The 15273-nt window shown below is 62.4% G+C and overlaps 3 protein-coding genes across 5 annotated transcripts; 2 read left to right on the top strand and 1 right to left on the bottom strand.

The window, feature by feature from the left end:
- The first annotated feature begins 432 nt into the window (after nucleotides 1–432).
- On the top strand, nucleotides 433–856 carry GNG13 (G protein subunit gamma 13). Its single transcript, XM_008157641.3, has 2 exons — nucleotides 433–569; nucleotides 751–856. The coding sequence occupies exons 1-2, from the start codon at nucleotides 472–474 to the stop codon at nucleotides 854–856; spliced, it is 204 nt and encodes a 67-aa protein (XP_008155863.1). The 5' UTR covers nucleotides 433–471.
- A 297-nt stretch (nucleotides 857–1153) lies between these two features.
- On the bottom strand, nucleotides 1154–10017 carry CHTF18 (chromosome transmission fidelity factor 18). The gene is made up of 22 exons (XM_028134111.2): nucleotides 9873–10017; nucleotides 9527–9700; nucleotides 9293–9443; nucleotides 8948–9116; nucleotides 8432–8524; nucleotides 8287–8339; nucleotides 8024–8153; nucleotides 7333–7542; nucleotides 6714–6811; nucleotides 6353–6476; nucleotides 6117–6268; nucleotides 5844–5937; nucleotides 5307–5405; nucleotides 5100–5230; nucleotides 4649–4820; nucleotides 3562–3786; nucleotides 3309–3458; nucleotides 3084–3214; nucleotides 2339–2483; nucleotides 2104–2235; nucleotides 1636–1693; nucleotides 1154–1563 (listed from the first exon to the last, which is right to left on the bottom strand). Exons 1-22 carry the CDS (start codon nucleotides 9961–9963, stop codon nucleotides 1427–1429), a joined length of 2919 nt encoding a protein of 972 aa, XP_027989912.2. The 5' UTR covers nucleotides 9964–10017; the 3' UTR covers nucleotides 1154–1426.
- Nucleotides 10018–10270: 253 nt separating this feature from the next.
- Nucleotides 10271–13345, top strand: RPUSD1 (RNA pseudouridine synthase domain containing 1). 3 transcript variants are annotated; one of them, XM_028134113.2, is made up of 6 exons: nucleotides 10271–10410; nucleotides 11003–11192; nucleotides 11291–11414; nucleotides 11507–11609; nucleotides 11751–11852; nucleotides 12363–13345. In XM_028134113.2, exons 2-6 carry the CDS (start codon nucleotides 11011–11013, stop codon nucleotides 12782–12784), a joined length of 933 nt encoding a protein of 310 aa, XP_027989914.2. In that variant the 5' UTR covers nucleotides 10271–10410; nucleotides 11003–11010; the 3' UTR covers nucleotides 12785–13345. The 3 variants fall into 3 exon arrangements, with proteins under 3 accessions (XP_027989914.2, XP_008155864.2, XP_054570195.1); XM_008157642.3 differs by having other exon boundaries at nucleotides 10301–10337; XM_054714220.1 differs by lacking the exon at nucleotides 10271–10410 and adding an exon at nucleotides 10431–10474.
- The last annotated feature ends 1928 nt before the right edge of the window (nucleotides 13346–15273 follow it).

The following is a 15273-nucleotide window of genomic DNA, read 5'->3' as shown; positions in this document are numbered from 1 at the left end:
AACCAGGAGTGGGAAGCAGGCCCCAAAGGGGGGCGGGGTTGCTGTGGGCTCTTGGGAACCTGTCTTTGCGGTGTGCCGGTCCTGTTATCTCCCAGCAGGGACAGTGCCCCATGTCTCCAACCCTGAGGCCCAGCCGTGGTGAGGCTTTGATTGGGTGGGGACGCAGAGCTAAGGGTGGAAAGTTTCCTCTGCAGTTAATTAGCCCCTGGGGCAGGGCAGTCTAATGGAACCTCATTAGTGGAGCCTCAGATCTAGGCCCTGCACCCCAGTACTGCCTGTGTGGATCTGGGGAAGCAGCCCCTAGGGACCTCCCCAGGCAGTGGATTGTCAGTGTGCAAGGACAGGGTCCCTCCTTTCATGTGGGGTCTCATCGGCAGGAGGGACTATCTGGGGGCTATTGCAGGCTGGAATCTCTATTGCCTCTTCGTGTCCTCCAGCCCCAGGCTGGCCACTTCCGAAGCCCCCGACGGCATGGAGGAGTGGGACGTGCCCCAGATGAAGAAGGAGGTTGAGAGCCTCAAGTACCAGCTGGCCTTCAAAAGGGAGATGTCATCCAAGAGCATCCCTGAGTGAGTCCCCAGGACCCCAGAGCCTCAGCCTCACCCCACCCAGGGCCAGCTGTTGATTTGCATCTCATTTCCCTGCCCTGTGCTCATTTGCATAAGCTAAGATCAGACCCTCATGTGTAACACTGAGCAGCACTTGAGGGGCAAGGTGCCCACCTGTTCACCCCAATCTCCCCACCCACAGGCTCCTCAAGTGGATCGAGGATGGGATCCCCAAAGACCCCTTCCTGAACCCTGACCTCATGAAGAACAACCCGTGGGTGGAGAAAGGCAAGTGTGCCATCCTGTGACCCCACAGCCCCAGGCTCATGCCTTTGTGAAGAGGACAACTCTGTGAAGGTGTGACTTTTATAAAGACTTCCCCTCCCCCTCCTCCTCCTAACCTAAGGGGCCCCAGGAGACTCACAGCCAGGGGAACCACGGCCAGGGGCTAACCCCTGAACCTGTCCCCAAGGCCCGCTTGTCCTGGACTTTGCAGTGAGCTGGCAGCAGCTGGGCCTTTGCTCACCTCTGTCACTTAGCTCTCAGTGAGCCAAGCAGCCCTGCCTAGGCTCCCTCCTGCTGCTTCTGAAGTCCTAAGCCATTCCTTGTCATTGTCCCCAGCTTTAATAAATGTACTCTCAAAATTGAAATAAAAAATAACAGAGAAAGCAACACCAAGGTGTCCAGTGTGGATCTGAGGACATCCAGCATGACCTTGGGGTGCTGGTGTAGGCCTGGATGTCAGTCATGAACATTGGGGTATCTGGTGTGGATTCTGGGGCATCCGGTGTAAATCAGAGCATCCAGCATGGATCTGGGGTACCACGGAGGAGTGGGACGTGCATCTGGCATAACCCTGGGTGTCTGGTGTGACCCAGCTACAGCAGGTCCCTGATGTGCAGGTTGCGTCGCACAGCGTTGGAGACGCCCTCCTTGAAGCGGAACCAGACATGGCTCCTGCCCACCGCCGTGCCCATGCGCTGCTCAACCGCGTCAGTCTCAGGGGCTGTGTCCTCTGTGGGGACCACAGGGTTGATCCTCTGCCCGACCCCAGCCCCTCCCTCCACAGCTCCCACCCCACGCACACCTGCGCTCAGGGCTGCTGCTCTCCTGACGACCACACGGCCGAAGAAATCCCTCTCGGTCTGCAGAGGGTGGGCGGTCAGATTCATGAGGACAGGCACATCCAGGACACTCCCTGCCATGAGGGAAAAACTCTCCCCAGGAGGATGGGTCTCATGGCACCTCTGAACCGTGGCCCACGGCTGAGGAGTAGGCACCTCTCCCAGCCCCCTCCCCTCATCCTGTGCTGACCTACTCAGCAAGTGTCCCCTCTGCCCCTTACCACCCTCACAGCTGCCTGGTCCGTCAGGGCCAGGGCAGGAGGTGCCAACAGAACCCAGCCTCCTGCCCAAGTGGGAAACTGAGCCCAGGTGAAGCCCTACCCTGCTGAGCAGCAGGGAATTGGACATTTAGGAGAGTCCCTCAGAGCTTAGAACCAGCCTGTACCAAGGTTACACAGTCCCACCCCCATGCCCCCTTCCAGCCCCCAAACCTGGTCCTCCAGGGCTGCTCTCTTCAGGATGCGCTCCAGCCGCTGCTCATGGCCGCGTGGGGTGGGTGGCTGTGCCCCTTTCCCCCCAGTAGTCCCCTGTGGGCCCTTGGCCTTGGGGGGACTGCCATCCACCTGCAGGAAGTGGATGTGATGAGAGCTGACTGGGCAGGGCCATCCCAAGGGCAGTCTCCATCCTATGAGGCCCTGCTCTGCCCCAAGCCAGAGGTGGGCTCACCTGCGGGCTGTCCCCATCTCGGGCCAAGGCCTCTGCCCGCCGCATCTTCTCCACTTCGATCTCACGGGCAATAAGCTGCTTGGCCTGGTAGGTGAGGGGCTTTCGGGCAGGCAGTTCGGGGAAGCGGCAGACCTCCTCCAAGTTCCTGCTCGGGGGGGGGGGGGGGGGGGGAAGGGGGCAAGACAGCTGGGCACCTGCTCAGTGGTGACAGCAGCAGGGGGCACCCCACCACAATGACTCCAAATGCCAGAATGAGAAAGCTGCAGGACAGAGACCTCCCTAGGGCTACAAAGGGAGGGAATCAGACAACATGGCAGGGCTGGGGCTCAGGCTGGGCTTCGTGCTCAGAAACCGCCATTACTGCCTCCTTGCCATCGGCACAGAGAAACACCTGCATCCCAGACACCGGGGCCCTGACTGGGCAGCAGGACCCTAGGGCCCGCGCTCCATCCCCACAGCCATCTCAGGACAGGGGCACAGCCCTAGGGAGCTCGAGGACCTCTGGTGGGCTCCTGGGGAACACTGGGGCAGAGGGTCTGTAGTAAAAGCCTCAGGTCCTGGGGCTATCTATGCCCAACCTGGGGGCCCACTTCAGTCACATGTGGGCAGGAGCCGAGCTAGAACCGACACTCCCGCCCACCTCTGACAAATGGGGAAACTGAGTCTCACACGCCTCACCAAGGCCATGCTTTCCCACTCCCGGCCCAGCCCCCCACTACCCTCATTCCGGGTGCTGCAGACTCACGGCTCCAGCCTGTAGACATACTGCCCGTCGGGCGTGTGCTCCTGGCGGTAGGTTAGGCTGTAGGCAAGCATGGTGCCCACAAGGCTGCTCAACTGCAGCTTCTCACGGGTGCTGTACAGCTGCGTGCTCACCTGCGGGCAGGTGGGCAACAGGTAGGGACACTGAGCACAGCCAGGAACCCAGTCCAGCCAGAAGCCGCACCCTCCTTCTGGGTGAGGCACTCACAGGGCGAAGCTTAGGCACGAGGATGTCCAGGAGCAGGCAGAGGGTGTCCAGGACGAGGGCCTGGGGCGCTGTTTGGTTGCGAGTGGCCGGAGCAATACCGGACACCAGTGTCTGGATCAGGTTCTGCACCTGACTTGTCCGGTTCTGGGCCTGGGGTGGAGGGTAAACCAGAACCAGGTCAGCCAGGACCCCCTAGGATCCCAGGCCCGGCCTAGACAGGGGCAAGGGGCAAGGGGCAGGGTGCAGGGCACACCTCCTGCTGGCTACTCGGGAAGGCGATCCTAGGCACGTGGCTGGAGGCGAACAGCAAGTGGAAGGCCACAAGCAGGAAGGGCTGGTAGCGCAGCAACTGGAAGCTCTGGCTGTGGTGGGCGGCCTGGCCCAGCATGTCCTCAAAGGCTAGCCAGTCGAGGGCTGTACACACGGTGCCCAGGCTGGAGTCCCGCAGCCGCAGCCGCAGGAAGTTGTCAAACAGGCCCTGTGAGTAGTGGGTCTGAGTCCCTCCAGCATCATGACCGCCCCCCTCCCCCCACAGCACAAGGGACCCTTCACTGCCCATCTGCCCTGCCAAGTCCGGGGACTCAGGATAGCACCAAGCACCAGTGAGTGGCCACATGGCCCTGAGAGGGTGCCAGGAAGGCCCATCTGCTGTCCCCACTCTGGTTTGACCAAGATCCTGGGATGTGCAGGAGAGAACCCCCGACCTCCACCCCTCCCTAAAGGGAGCCTGTCCACCAGAATTGAGGGCAGAGCCCCTACTCTCCTTCTATGTAGATGTCCCATCCCCTCCCGCACTTGCTCTGCCCTCTGCAACCAGGCGTTTCTGGATTTGCACAGATCCCTAACCACTAACCCAAAGAGGCTTAGTTAGGGAGACAGCTTAGGCCGGGCTTTCAAGGTTGGGGGTGCATCTCTGCCACCTGCTCAGGCCAAAATCCCTACCTGCTCTCTAATCCACATCCCCACTCCCACAGCTCGTGTCCAGAATCAAGCCCCCCTCCAGCCACTGGATCAGGCTCCCCTGCTGCTGCCACACTGCACATTGGTTCCCAACTGATAGCCAGTGATCCCATCAATCAAAACGATCCCCATCCCCACACCCAGCCCACTGCCATGCTGGTGGCCATCCCCCTCCTAGCACCAGCCAGCCTCTCCTCGGGCCCTCTGTGCTGCTCATATCCCGAGGCCTCTCTGATGCCGTCTGCCCCACCTCATTCCCATCCCACCTGCTTCTTCTAGAGCTTGGCACTATCTGAACTGTCTCCTGTTCATTGTCTGGGGACAAGGGAACACCCCCAACACGGCGCCCTGGAAAAAAGGTTCAGGTAGAGTGTAGTTACCTGGACTACCTTCTCATGCTCGCCCGAGGAGGCAGCCACGTGCAGGATATGGTAGAACCGCTGTGCAGCCATGGTCAGGGGTGCCTCGGCAGCCTGGTGCCCCAACCCCATGAGCCCATCGCCCAGCAGGAGCTTGTGGGTAGGCAGAGTTGGGTCCTGGCCCACACGTCGCCTGCAGAGGGTTGCTGAAGCTGGAGTGGAGCCCCCACCCACTTTATTCCTGTTGGCAGCACCCTCCCGACTCAAGGCAGCCCTCCCGACTCGAGGCAGCCCCAAGGAGGCGGCAGTGAGGGAGGCTGAGGCACAGCCTTGAAAGCAGGGCTCAAGCAGCCTTGGTTTCTGTTGGCAAAAGTGGGGACCGGCTGCACACGCAGGGTTTAGGTCCAGGGCGGGGGCACCACAGATATCCAGGCTGAGCCTGGCCCGCCCCTCCTTCTGCCACCCCATCTACCTCTGGGCCCGGGGCAGCTGGAAGACCTCCTGCCACACAGAGAAGAGCCCCCTGCGCTGGTCCTTGAGGCCGACTCGTGTGGTCTGCACGGCCTGAACACTCAGCTCCCGCTGGCCTCGCCCGTGCAGGAACTGGACACAGGGTGTGGGGTTGAGAGGCAGCTGCCCCCTGTCCCACCCCCCCACAGCCAGCTTCCTCCCCGCCCACCTGCAGGGTGTTGATGCAGGCTCGGATATCATTGTCTGTCTTCTCACAGAGGGCTGCCAGGGCACCCGGGTCGGCCTGCAGGCCCTGCCGTAGGGAGATCTGCAGGAGGCAAGAGCATGGGTATCCACCCCCTCCCCTCTCTGAGTTCCACCCTGTAGCCACCTCCTCCCTAGAAACAGGTGAGTAGCTGCTCTCATCCTACAGGAGACAAAACTATAGATACTGTAAACTGAACTCGGTCCCCACTAGGGACCACCCACCACCAGAGATCAAAGTGATCCAGTCACCCTCACCCCAGGACCTGGGATGGGGAGAAGGGAGTGGGGACAAGGGAACACCCCCAACGTGGCAGAGGGGGTAGTGCCCTGGATGGCAGAGGGGAGGGGTGTAGAGTGGTGGGGAGGGGTGTAGAGTGGTGGGGAGGGGTGTAGAGAGGTGGGGAGGGGCAAATGAGACCATGACAGGAGTCACGTCCCCCCACCCTGTCGTCAGCCATGCAGCCCCAGCCCTATGCCCCACCTCCACACCCCCACTGACCTCCTGCAGCCGCTGTATGAGTCTGGAGGGGAGTGTAGGTGGGAAGTGGAGCAGGAAAGCCTGCTGCTTCAGCTGCCGGAGAGAGGGCGCGAACCTGCAGGATGGGCACAGGGTGTGGGGGCAAACCCTCATCCAAATCCCAGCCTCAAATCCACTGGGTGGCCAGGTGGGGCTACCATGTGCCATCCCAGGGGCCCTCAGCCCTCCTGTGGACCCCGCCCAGTGGAGCACCCTCAGGCCCTCACCTTCAAAACCCTGCCCCACCCTACTCACTGGTCATTACAGATGCAGATGACTGGCCTCATCAAGAGACCCCCCTCTGCCCGCGGCCGCCGCCCCTCACCCGCCAACATGGCCCGGCCCCCCAGCTCTGCCTCCTTCGGGCCCTTGCGGTCAATGATGCTGAGGAGCACGTTGATGGCAGCCTGGGGGGACATGCAGTGGGTGCAATGAGCCACAGCCCAGATTGCCACCCACCCACCCACTGGCCAGGCACCCAGGAGGCCCACCGTGGGGGCCCCATCAATCTCATCGATAACCAGGCAGTTGGGCTTCCCACCAATGCCCAGCACCGACTCCATCTGCGTGGCCGCCTCAATGTGCGTGCGGAAGGCCTCAGGGCTGCGGTCGTCACTGTAACCATAAAGCAGGGGAGGGGCCATCAGGGCAGCTGTGGCCTCGGCCAGGGCAGCAGCCGGTGTCGCTGGCAGGATGATCTCCCAGGGCCAAGCTGCTACACTTACACCTCGAGGCTACCCTGCGACATGACTGCTCCAAATCCCAATGCCCCCAGGACCCAGTGACCCAGATTCAACCAGACATATCAGGACAGACAAGAGGCCCAGAGGTCAGGCCTTCCCTCCCACTCACCTTGCATTCATTTCCACCACACAGTACCCAGCATGCCTTGCGATCACGTGGGCCAGAGTGGTCTTGCCCAGCCCAGGGGGTCCACATAGCAACGCTACCTGCAACCAAGACATAAAGACAGGCTGCAACCTGCACCACGTTGGGGAGCATCTGACCCAACCACCAAGGCTGCTAATCCTGTCCCATGAGGCTTGGTGCCAGGGAATGTCCTTATCACCCCACACCCACCTAGTCATCAAATGAGAACCCCAGCATGCCCAAGGCTCAGAAGGAGCACTTCAGAATGAGAGAAAACCCTGAATAAAGACAGTGATGGGGAGACCTGACAGGGCCACAGCCGTTACTGACATGACTGACCCCTCAAAACCACTCACTGTCTACCACAATATCCTTCGGGAGGTACTGGGCCCCTTGAGGGACACTGACCTTACCTAAGTCATTAGACCAACCGACTCCCATTCACATCACTGACTCCCCACACCAACACGTCATCATGCCCTCAGCCATGCTGAGGAGCACACCGTGCATGCCTTGTGGTCCCCAGAGGTACAAAGGCACCAGCCAGTGAGTACAACCCCTGGGCTCAGAGATACATGCAGTGCACAGAGGTGGGGCTCACTTTCTGCCGGGGCCGCCGGCTCAGGTCCAGCTCAGCCTCGAGCATCTCCTCCAACACCTGCTCGTGGCTTTTCCACTTGCTGGAAGCTGTGGCCTCCTTGCCAGCCCGGGCCGGCTCCACACTGGGCCTGGGCTTCCGGGCCGGCCTCTCTCGGCCGAACACCACCAGGTCCCACAGCTTCAGCCACTTGAGGAGGCAGCGGTTGGTGAACTGTGGGAAGGGAGGTATTGCCTGGGAGGACCACCAGTGCCAAGGACTCCCAGTCCTGCCCCTCATGCTGTCCGAGGACACACACAGGGATGCTGAGGCTGAGTAACAAGTGACCCCCACTCATCCTACTGGTGAGCGGCAGTGAGGCTCACACAGGGGCCTCCATTCCCATAGCCCTGGCCCTGACCCCTCCAGGAGCCCCAGGGGCACCCCACCCAGGGGCATCAGTTGCTGAGAGGAAAGGAAGCAAAGGCTACAGACACGGGGTGCTCTGGATCCTCAGCCCACATCAGAGGTGACCAGCAGCATGCCGGCCCTGTACTTGCCTCAGTTTCCCCATCTACAACTCAGCAAGGCACACCAGAGCCCTGCTTTCCCTTCCAACAGGTCTGTGAGCTGGTGATACGTTATTCGGCTGGGTCCTGAATTCCCCCCTCCTGGTAAGAAAGCCCGGCACACGTGAGCAAGTGCAAGGCCTCACATCGTCACTGAGCAGCTCCGTGTAGTGCCGGGGCGCAAACTCATCCACCCAGAGGCTGTGCTGGGAGTCTTCTTGGCGGTCGGCCGGCACCTCCTCAGGGGCCTCCTCCTCCATCTCCTCTGTCCTGAGGCTGAAGAGCATTGGGCCCTGAGCTGCCCGGCCTTCACCCCAGCAGGGATTACTCCCTGCCCAGAATTCAGGCTGGGGGTCAGTAGTTCAAGAACTGCTGAAGGTTCCAGGAGCAAAAGGGCCCACTACAGCACCTGTGCAGTGTATCTGAGAGCCGCTGGGCCTCTTCGAGCAACCGCTGCCGCCGCTGTGCACAACAGGGGTTGGGATCAGGATGGCTCAGACAGCCAGTCGCCCCAGAGCTACCCCCCTCCTCCCAGCAAACCCCAGCAGACCCACCTCACTGTCAACCTGCTCCTTCAGAGAAGTGAAAGACACACCCAGCAGGTCCAGGCGGCCATGTCCACGCCAGTGGGTGCCCAAGGAAGGGCTCTGTGGGGGAGAGAGCAGTAGTCACCTCTGGACACCCTCCTAGGTCATGGGGTTACCCACGACCCCTCCCAACAATGCTGAGAGGCCTAGGTAGCATCCCCCAGCATCAGCCTAGAGACGGAGGAGTCCCCTCTCTAACTAAGGACTGGAAGAGGAAAAGCCACTAGGAAGGGGGCAGCTCTAGGAAGGAGGAGGAGAAAAGCGGAGGGGGGAGAAGGGAAAGAGAGGAAGAGTCCCTCCTGAACAGATGACTGGAAGCCCAGTGAACTTCCTGAGGAGGCCCCAGAGTCCTCCTATGGATGATTTCCTGGGCTGTGCCAAGCCTGCCAACCACACAGGGAGGCTGTGCCAAGCCTGCCAACCACACAGGGAGGCTGTGGCCAGCCTAGACACCCCGCCCCCCCATGGCCACACAGCACCCACCTGCACCCCAGTGCCCACGGGGTCAGCCCGTAGCACCAGAAAGGCCCGGTCACCGCCCGTGGAGGTCACGTTGACGTAGTCCTCCAGGACAGGGGGTCGCCTCAGGACCGGATTGCGAGGGGCTGGCGAGGCCCGTTTGAGCCCCAGGTCAGCACCAGGGTCCGCAGTCCTGAGAAAGGGCCAGGCTGTCTTGCACTTTGCTTCCTGTTACCCTGAGGCAAGGAGCCCAGGTTCACCCTCTGCTGCCCACCCTCCCACAGGCCCACAGCCCCAGGCCTTGGGACCTGGTCTGAAAAAAACGAGACCCTTCCGATTCCAAGACTCTAGGACACGCAAGCCACACACCCCTCGCCCCACAGCTCAGCGGGGACCTCAGGACTCGGTGGGGGGGTGATGTCCCGAGGAGGGGAGTCGGGAAGCTGTAGCTCTTCCATCTCATCCTGCCCGAAGTTCAGCCTCTTGACCGCCTCCAGCCTGGGCCGCTTGACCCTGGGAGCTGGGGAAACACACACTCTGGGAAGAAACAGGGTGCTTCCCCCGCCTTGCCTCCCACCCCTGTGGGGGCCACGACGGACGTACTCAGGAGGAGTCTGTCCCTCTCGGCGTCGGTGTCCAGCTGCCTCCTCCTGGCACCCCTGCGGTTCCCTGAGGGTCCATCTGGAGAACAGGGCGCCGCAGCGTCCCCTCCAGCAATGGCCTCCTCAAACGACGGCCGGACCCTGTGCCTGCAGGGTGACAGGGCCTCTGTCCCTGCTGGGAGAGAAGATGCACAGCAACCGCCTCAGGGCAGCCGTCCCTCCCCGACGCGCCCCCATCCCCGAGCAGCCTGCGCTCCCCGTCCCCGAGCGGCCCTCCCGAACTCCCGGGGCAGGCCGGGGCCCGGCCCAGCTACAAGTGACAAGGCCGCGACCGGACCCGCGCCCACCTTCCAGCTCCGCCAGCACCTCGAGCTCGTCCGCAAACTGGCTGTGGAAGTCGTCCTCGATGCCGTGCAGCTCCCGCTCATAGTCCTCCATGGCCACGCGGACCCGCCGAGCCCGCCGGAGTCGCCGCCGGCTCCGAAGCTCCCGCGCCACAGCCGCGCGCCGCTCCCGCCCCCAGCGTCCCGGCGCCGCCAATGTACAGTCGGCGTGCCCGGCGGCGCTCAGCCATTGGTCGGCAGGCAGGGCAGGGCGGGGGCGGGGCTGCGCGCGCAGGCAGGGTGGGGCCGAGTCAAGGCTTGGAGTCCGAAAGGCACGTCCCAAGAGCTCGCTATTGGTCCACCCGGCTGCCCGTCTGGGGGCGTGGGCGGGGAGTGGCCGGGTGTGGGCGGGGCTCTGCGGGCAGGCCGGACCTGGAAAGAAGTGGTTCCGTGGCCCGAACGAAAAGTCCCGGGGTCGTGGGTCGCGAGGTGCGGGGACACGGGAGCTGGATCGGGGAGGGTCAGCGGCATCGGGGATCCGGACGGCGCGGCCCGACTGCAGGTCGGTTCCAGAGTGGGCGGGGGCGGGCTCACAGCCGGGATCCACCCAGAACCCCTTGGCCATCGTACGTAGGGGGCTTCCGCGGAGGGGAGGTAGGGAATGGGTGTCTGCATGGAGGGTGGGGGGGTGAGGGTGAACTCCACCCCTGCACCCAGCGCCCCCCCTTGCACCCGGCTGACCTGTGCCGCCCCCGGCTGCGAGGACCGTAGCAGCCCCTCTCCTTGACCCCCTCCCCAGTCAGGAAAAGGTTCCGGATCTGTTGGCAAGGGTCGGTGGGAGTGGGCTGGAGAGAAAAACTGTTTCTCCCAAGGCCTGGGTCGGCCGGGACTGTGGGACTGCCCCGTCCAAGCAACACTGGCGCCCCTCACCTTGACCACACTCCCATCCCAGTTGCCACTCTCCTCCGTGGTTCAGGGGTGAGAGTAGTCAGGAGCCCAGTGGATGCAGGCACATAGTAGGTGCATGTGTTTGCCTGATATACAGCGTTTGTGGCTTCACACCCAGAGCTCTGGAGAGCAGGGGTTGTCTTCCCCAGTTGGGCATGACCCTGACATGGGCTGGTCACCCCATGAACCACATGCTTGCCCTGCAGGCCCCACCATGGAGCCAGGCAGCGTGGAGAACCTGTCCATCGTGTACCAGAGCCGTGACTTTCTGGTGGTGAACAAGCACTGGGACGTGCGCATTGATAGCAAGACGTGGAGGGAGACCCTGACCCTCCAAAAGCAGCTGCGGCACCGCTTCCCCGAGCTGGCTGACCCCGACACCTGCTACGGGTTCAGGTACCTGGGAGTGCAGCACAGGGAGCCCGAGGCAGCCTCCACTGGGGGGAAGTGGCCGCCCCTCACCCAGCCTCTTCTGTGCCTTTGCTCTGTGCCAGGTTCTGCCACCAGCTGGATTTCTCCACCAGCGGCGCACTCTGCGTGGCCCTAAACAAAGCGGCTGCAGGCAGTGCTTACAAGTGCTTCAAGGAGCGGCGGGTCACCAAGGCTTACCTGGCGCTGGTAAGGCCTGGCCAGGCCTGGGGCATGGGGGCTCCAGTGCTCACCCCACGTCAGCAGGCCCTGAGTTTCAGGTGGGCTCCCCTGACCCGCAGGTTCGGGGGCACATCCAGGAGAGCCGGATAACCATCAGCCATGCCATCGGCAGGAACAGCACAGAGGGTCGGACCCACACCATGTGCATCGAGGGCACCCAGGGTACAGTGGGCAAGGAGGCAGGGGCCATGGGACATGTTTCATCTAAGGGGACGTTGTGCTGAGGTGAACTGAGGCCTGGGGCTGACCCAGTCAACCCTCACAGCCTCTCTTCCTCCCCCCCCCCTCTGCCCCCGCCCACAGGCTGTGAGAACCCAAAACCAAGCCTCACGGAGCTGGTGGTTCTGGAACATGGGCTCTATGCGGGTGACCCCGTCTCCAAGGTGCTGCTGCAGCCCCTCACAGGTACATTCAGGAGCGGGGCCAGGAAGCTCCCCAGGCTCCTCACTGCCCCCGACAGTGTCCTGCCCCCGGGGTGGTGGTGCCTGGTGTCAGCATCTCCTCAAGCCGTGCACTGCAGTGTCCCGGTTAGATAGGAAAGGAAACTGAGGCACAGAGGCAGAGTAGACGGGGGCCACTCCAAACATTGCTGGCAAAGCTGATTCTCTCCCACACACTTAACCCCGCAACCTGCGGCTCTTGCCCTAGAGGGGGTCTCGCTGGTCTGGATGTGAAGGCAGTGGAAAGGCTGGCCTGAGTTCGCCAAGGGACCCAGTGCCACCCTGGCCCTGCCTTTGCCAGAGGTGACCCCAGAAGTTGACTTCCCTTCTAAGCTCTTCTGTCCTCATCTGTAGCAGGAAGCAGGAGGGGTTATTGCATGTGCCACTGAGTTGGCAGCTGGGGACAGTGACATGAACGGTGGGTGGTGATCGTGGAGTGGCACCCCTGCCTCACTGGCCCTTTCTCCCCACACAGGCCGGACGCACCAGCTGCGTGTACACTGCAGTGCCCTCAGCCACCCCATTGTGGGGGACCTGACCTACGGGCAGGCCTCGGGCCAGGAGGACCAACCGTTCCGCATGATGCTGCATGCCTTCTACCTGCGGATACCCACGCAGGCCGAGTGTGTGGAAGCCTGTACACCAGACCCTTTCGTGCCCACCCTTGACGCCTGCTGGAGCCCTCACACCCTGGTACAGCCGCTGGACCAGCTTGTCCAAGTCCTGCGGGCTGCCCATGACCCTGAACCCACAGAAGGGGGCCCTGGGCCCTGCAGCCCCTCCACGCACCCGCCCAGGCCAGGCCGGCCCCCACCGCCCCATCCCCCTGAGACAGAGGCTCAGCGGGCCTCGTATCTTCAGTGGCTGTCAGAGTGGACACTGGAGCCAGACAACTGAGAGTGTGGGCCTGATGTCTGGGTGAAGACTGGAACCTCCAGGTGGATGGGGACTGCGGGTCAGAACCCTAAGCTTATCCAGAGGCGGAGGTGTCCCAGCCACAGAGCACTGAAACCCCACCCCGACTGTAGCAGCCAAACCTGAAGAGGGACCCACGTCCAGCAGGGGGAGCCAGGCAGCCACGATTATGGAGGATGAACTCAGGGTGGTAGGACCAGCCCCCCCAAAGGGAACCAAGGCCTGCCAATCCTCCCCAAGCACCTTCTGCCTCCAGAGCTTTGCCCCCAGGGCCTGTTTTGTAGACATGCCCAGGGGTTGCCCGGGCCAGCCCTTGCTGGGTCCCTCGTCCACCCCCAGAGCACCTTGCTCCTTACTCTGTTCAGACCCTCTTGCCATCACCCCAGCTTGGCTGAGCCCCCTCCACCTGCAAACCCTGACTGGTCCCCTGCCTGGCCAGTCCTGCTTTGTGCCTTGGCTTCTGCCGAACTCTGCCCGTGGGTCTCCCACCTCCACCCACATCCTAATCATCACACATGGGGGTGGGTGGGGGCCATCCCTTCTGGCCTGATGTAAGTGCTCTGCGGGGGGGGGGGGGGGGGGCTCCCACACAGCCCCTGGTTATGAGACCTTAGCCTAGGAGCAAGGGCAGCCCAGCTCCCGCCTCCTCTGTCCCCTACAACGCCCACATCATTCCAGCCGCAACAGGGCTCCAGGACTTAGAATAAAGGCTCAGTGACTAACCCTGTGAACAGCCATGAATAATTCTGATGTGGGGGTTACAGGGGAGCCCAGACTCCTGCACCAGGTAGACCTCTGTCCCAAGCCCTCCTGCAGGACCCAGGACTGACCTCGAGGTCCTGGCTGCTGACCTGCACCCCTCTGCGGTGGGTACACTCCTGCCCTGGTTGGGGGAAAGCTGGAGGATCCCTGGCCCTCCCAACCGAACACATGGGAGGATCCAACTAGTCTCACCAGGGCCCCTCATAGAGCTACTACCCGTGGCCACCATCACACCGGCCTTAGGCCCTTCCACCGTGTCAGAATGCCATGGGAGGGCTGTCGCCTGGGCCACCAACCAGTCAGGTCACATGCCACGTCCCTGCACCCAGCTGGGCCAGACCCTTCCTCTCACCAGTTGACACAGGTCCTGTCATGGGGTTCCTGGGATGGACCTACCTGTGACCACATCAGGGTCTCAGCTGGGATGAAGCCAGAAACAGACACCATAGGGTCTCGGTAGAGGCCAGGTCCAGTCCCTGCTCCCTGCGTCGGTCCCCTCATCTGTAACAGGAGGGGCCCACAATGGTAACGCAGACGAACAGGTGGTTACTGTGGTGTACCCTGCATAACTGGCCAGGGTGCGATGGGATAGCATCCCCAGTCCCCATCCCAGCACACCTGCTTCCTCGTTTTCACACTTGCTGAACCTTCAACCTCAGACGCATCACCTGGCTGAGCCCTGTCCCACCTTTCCCCTTCTGCCCCGCCTCCACCCATACCCGCAGGCCCCCCCGACAGCACACACAGGCTTTCAGCCTGGCCACCGGTCTGGTCACGCTTCCCACTCACTGCTCTGTGGCCACAGGCAAGTTGCTCAGCCTCTCTGAGCCTGAGTTTCTTCCTCTGTGAAAGGTGCACGGAAGCTGTGCCATGAGCCAAGGCCGACTCACTGAGGGAGGCAGTGCAAGGAAGAGCCGGGCAGGCCGTGGCTCTGCAGCCCAGCAGGTGCTCTGTTGCTGTGGTTATTTGTCTGGCCTGGGCCTGGGGCTGCCCTGGAGGCTTAGCCTGCAGTGGGCAGGCCAGCAGGTGGCCTTCTGTACTTGCTGGCTGCTTCCTGCTCCCACCCGCTCTGAACTGTGGGAGTCTCCCGCCCTGGAAGCAAGAAGACCCCACCACCGTATGACATCCCACTCCCCAAAAATCCCTCACTGTGTAGAACCCTCAGCCAAAACCTGGGCTCCCATGGGGCCTGTGCAGGAGCCAAGAGCGATCCCTCCAGCTGTCAGCCCCCAGGCTCGGGTCAGTGCCTCTGCGTGGCCATGGCGCTGGCTGGCTGGGCACACGCGGCCCGTAATGCAGATGGCGGTCATCAGGCAGCTGAACCCGGGCTGCAGGCAGGTCGGGAAGTCCCTCCCGGTAGTCACCGCTCCTGTTCAGCCTTGGAGGTCTGCTTGGTGGACTGGCCCCAGAGCAGCTGTGGCACACTCCCCACCATCAAGGCTGCCCACCTGGTGCCCACATGCCCTCCCTGCTCCTGGTACTCAGCTGTGTGTCTACTCCTGCCTGGCTCTGCTCCAGGACCCACAGGACAGAAACACTGCCACACACGGCACCAAACCTAGGCACCGCATTGAGTCCACGTGTGCCTAATGTCCCTGCAGGGGACACACATGCACAGAGATGTGCGTGCTCCCAGGCACACACATACAGGCACACGAAGACACTGGCACACACAGTGAAGGCAGAGATACCTGTGTGTGAAAGCACAT

Source organism: Eptesicus fuscus, chromosome 4 (assembly GCF_027574615.1).
Source record: "Eptesicus fuscus isolate TK198812 chromosome 4, DD_ASM_mEF_20220401, whole genome shotgun sequence".
NCBI lineage: Eukaryota > Metazoa > Chordata > Mammalia > Chiroptera > Vespertilionidae > Eptesicus > Eptesicus fuscus.
This window is presented reverse-complemented; position numbering and strand designations above follow the sequence as displayed.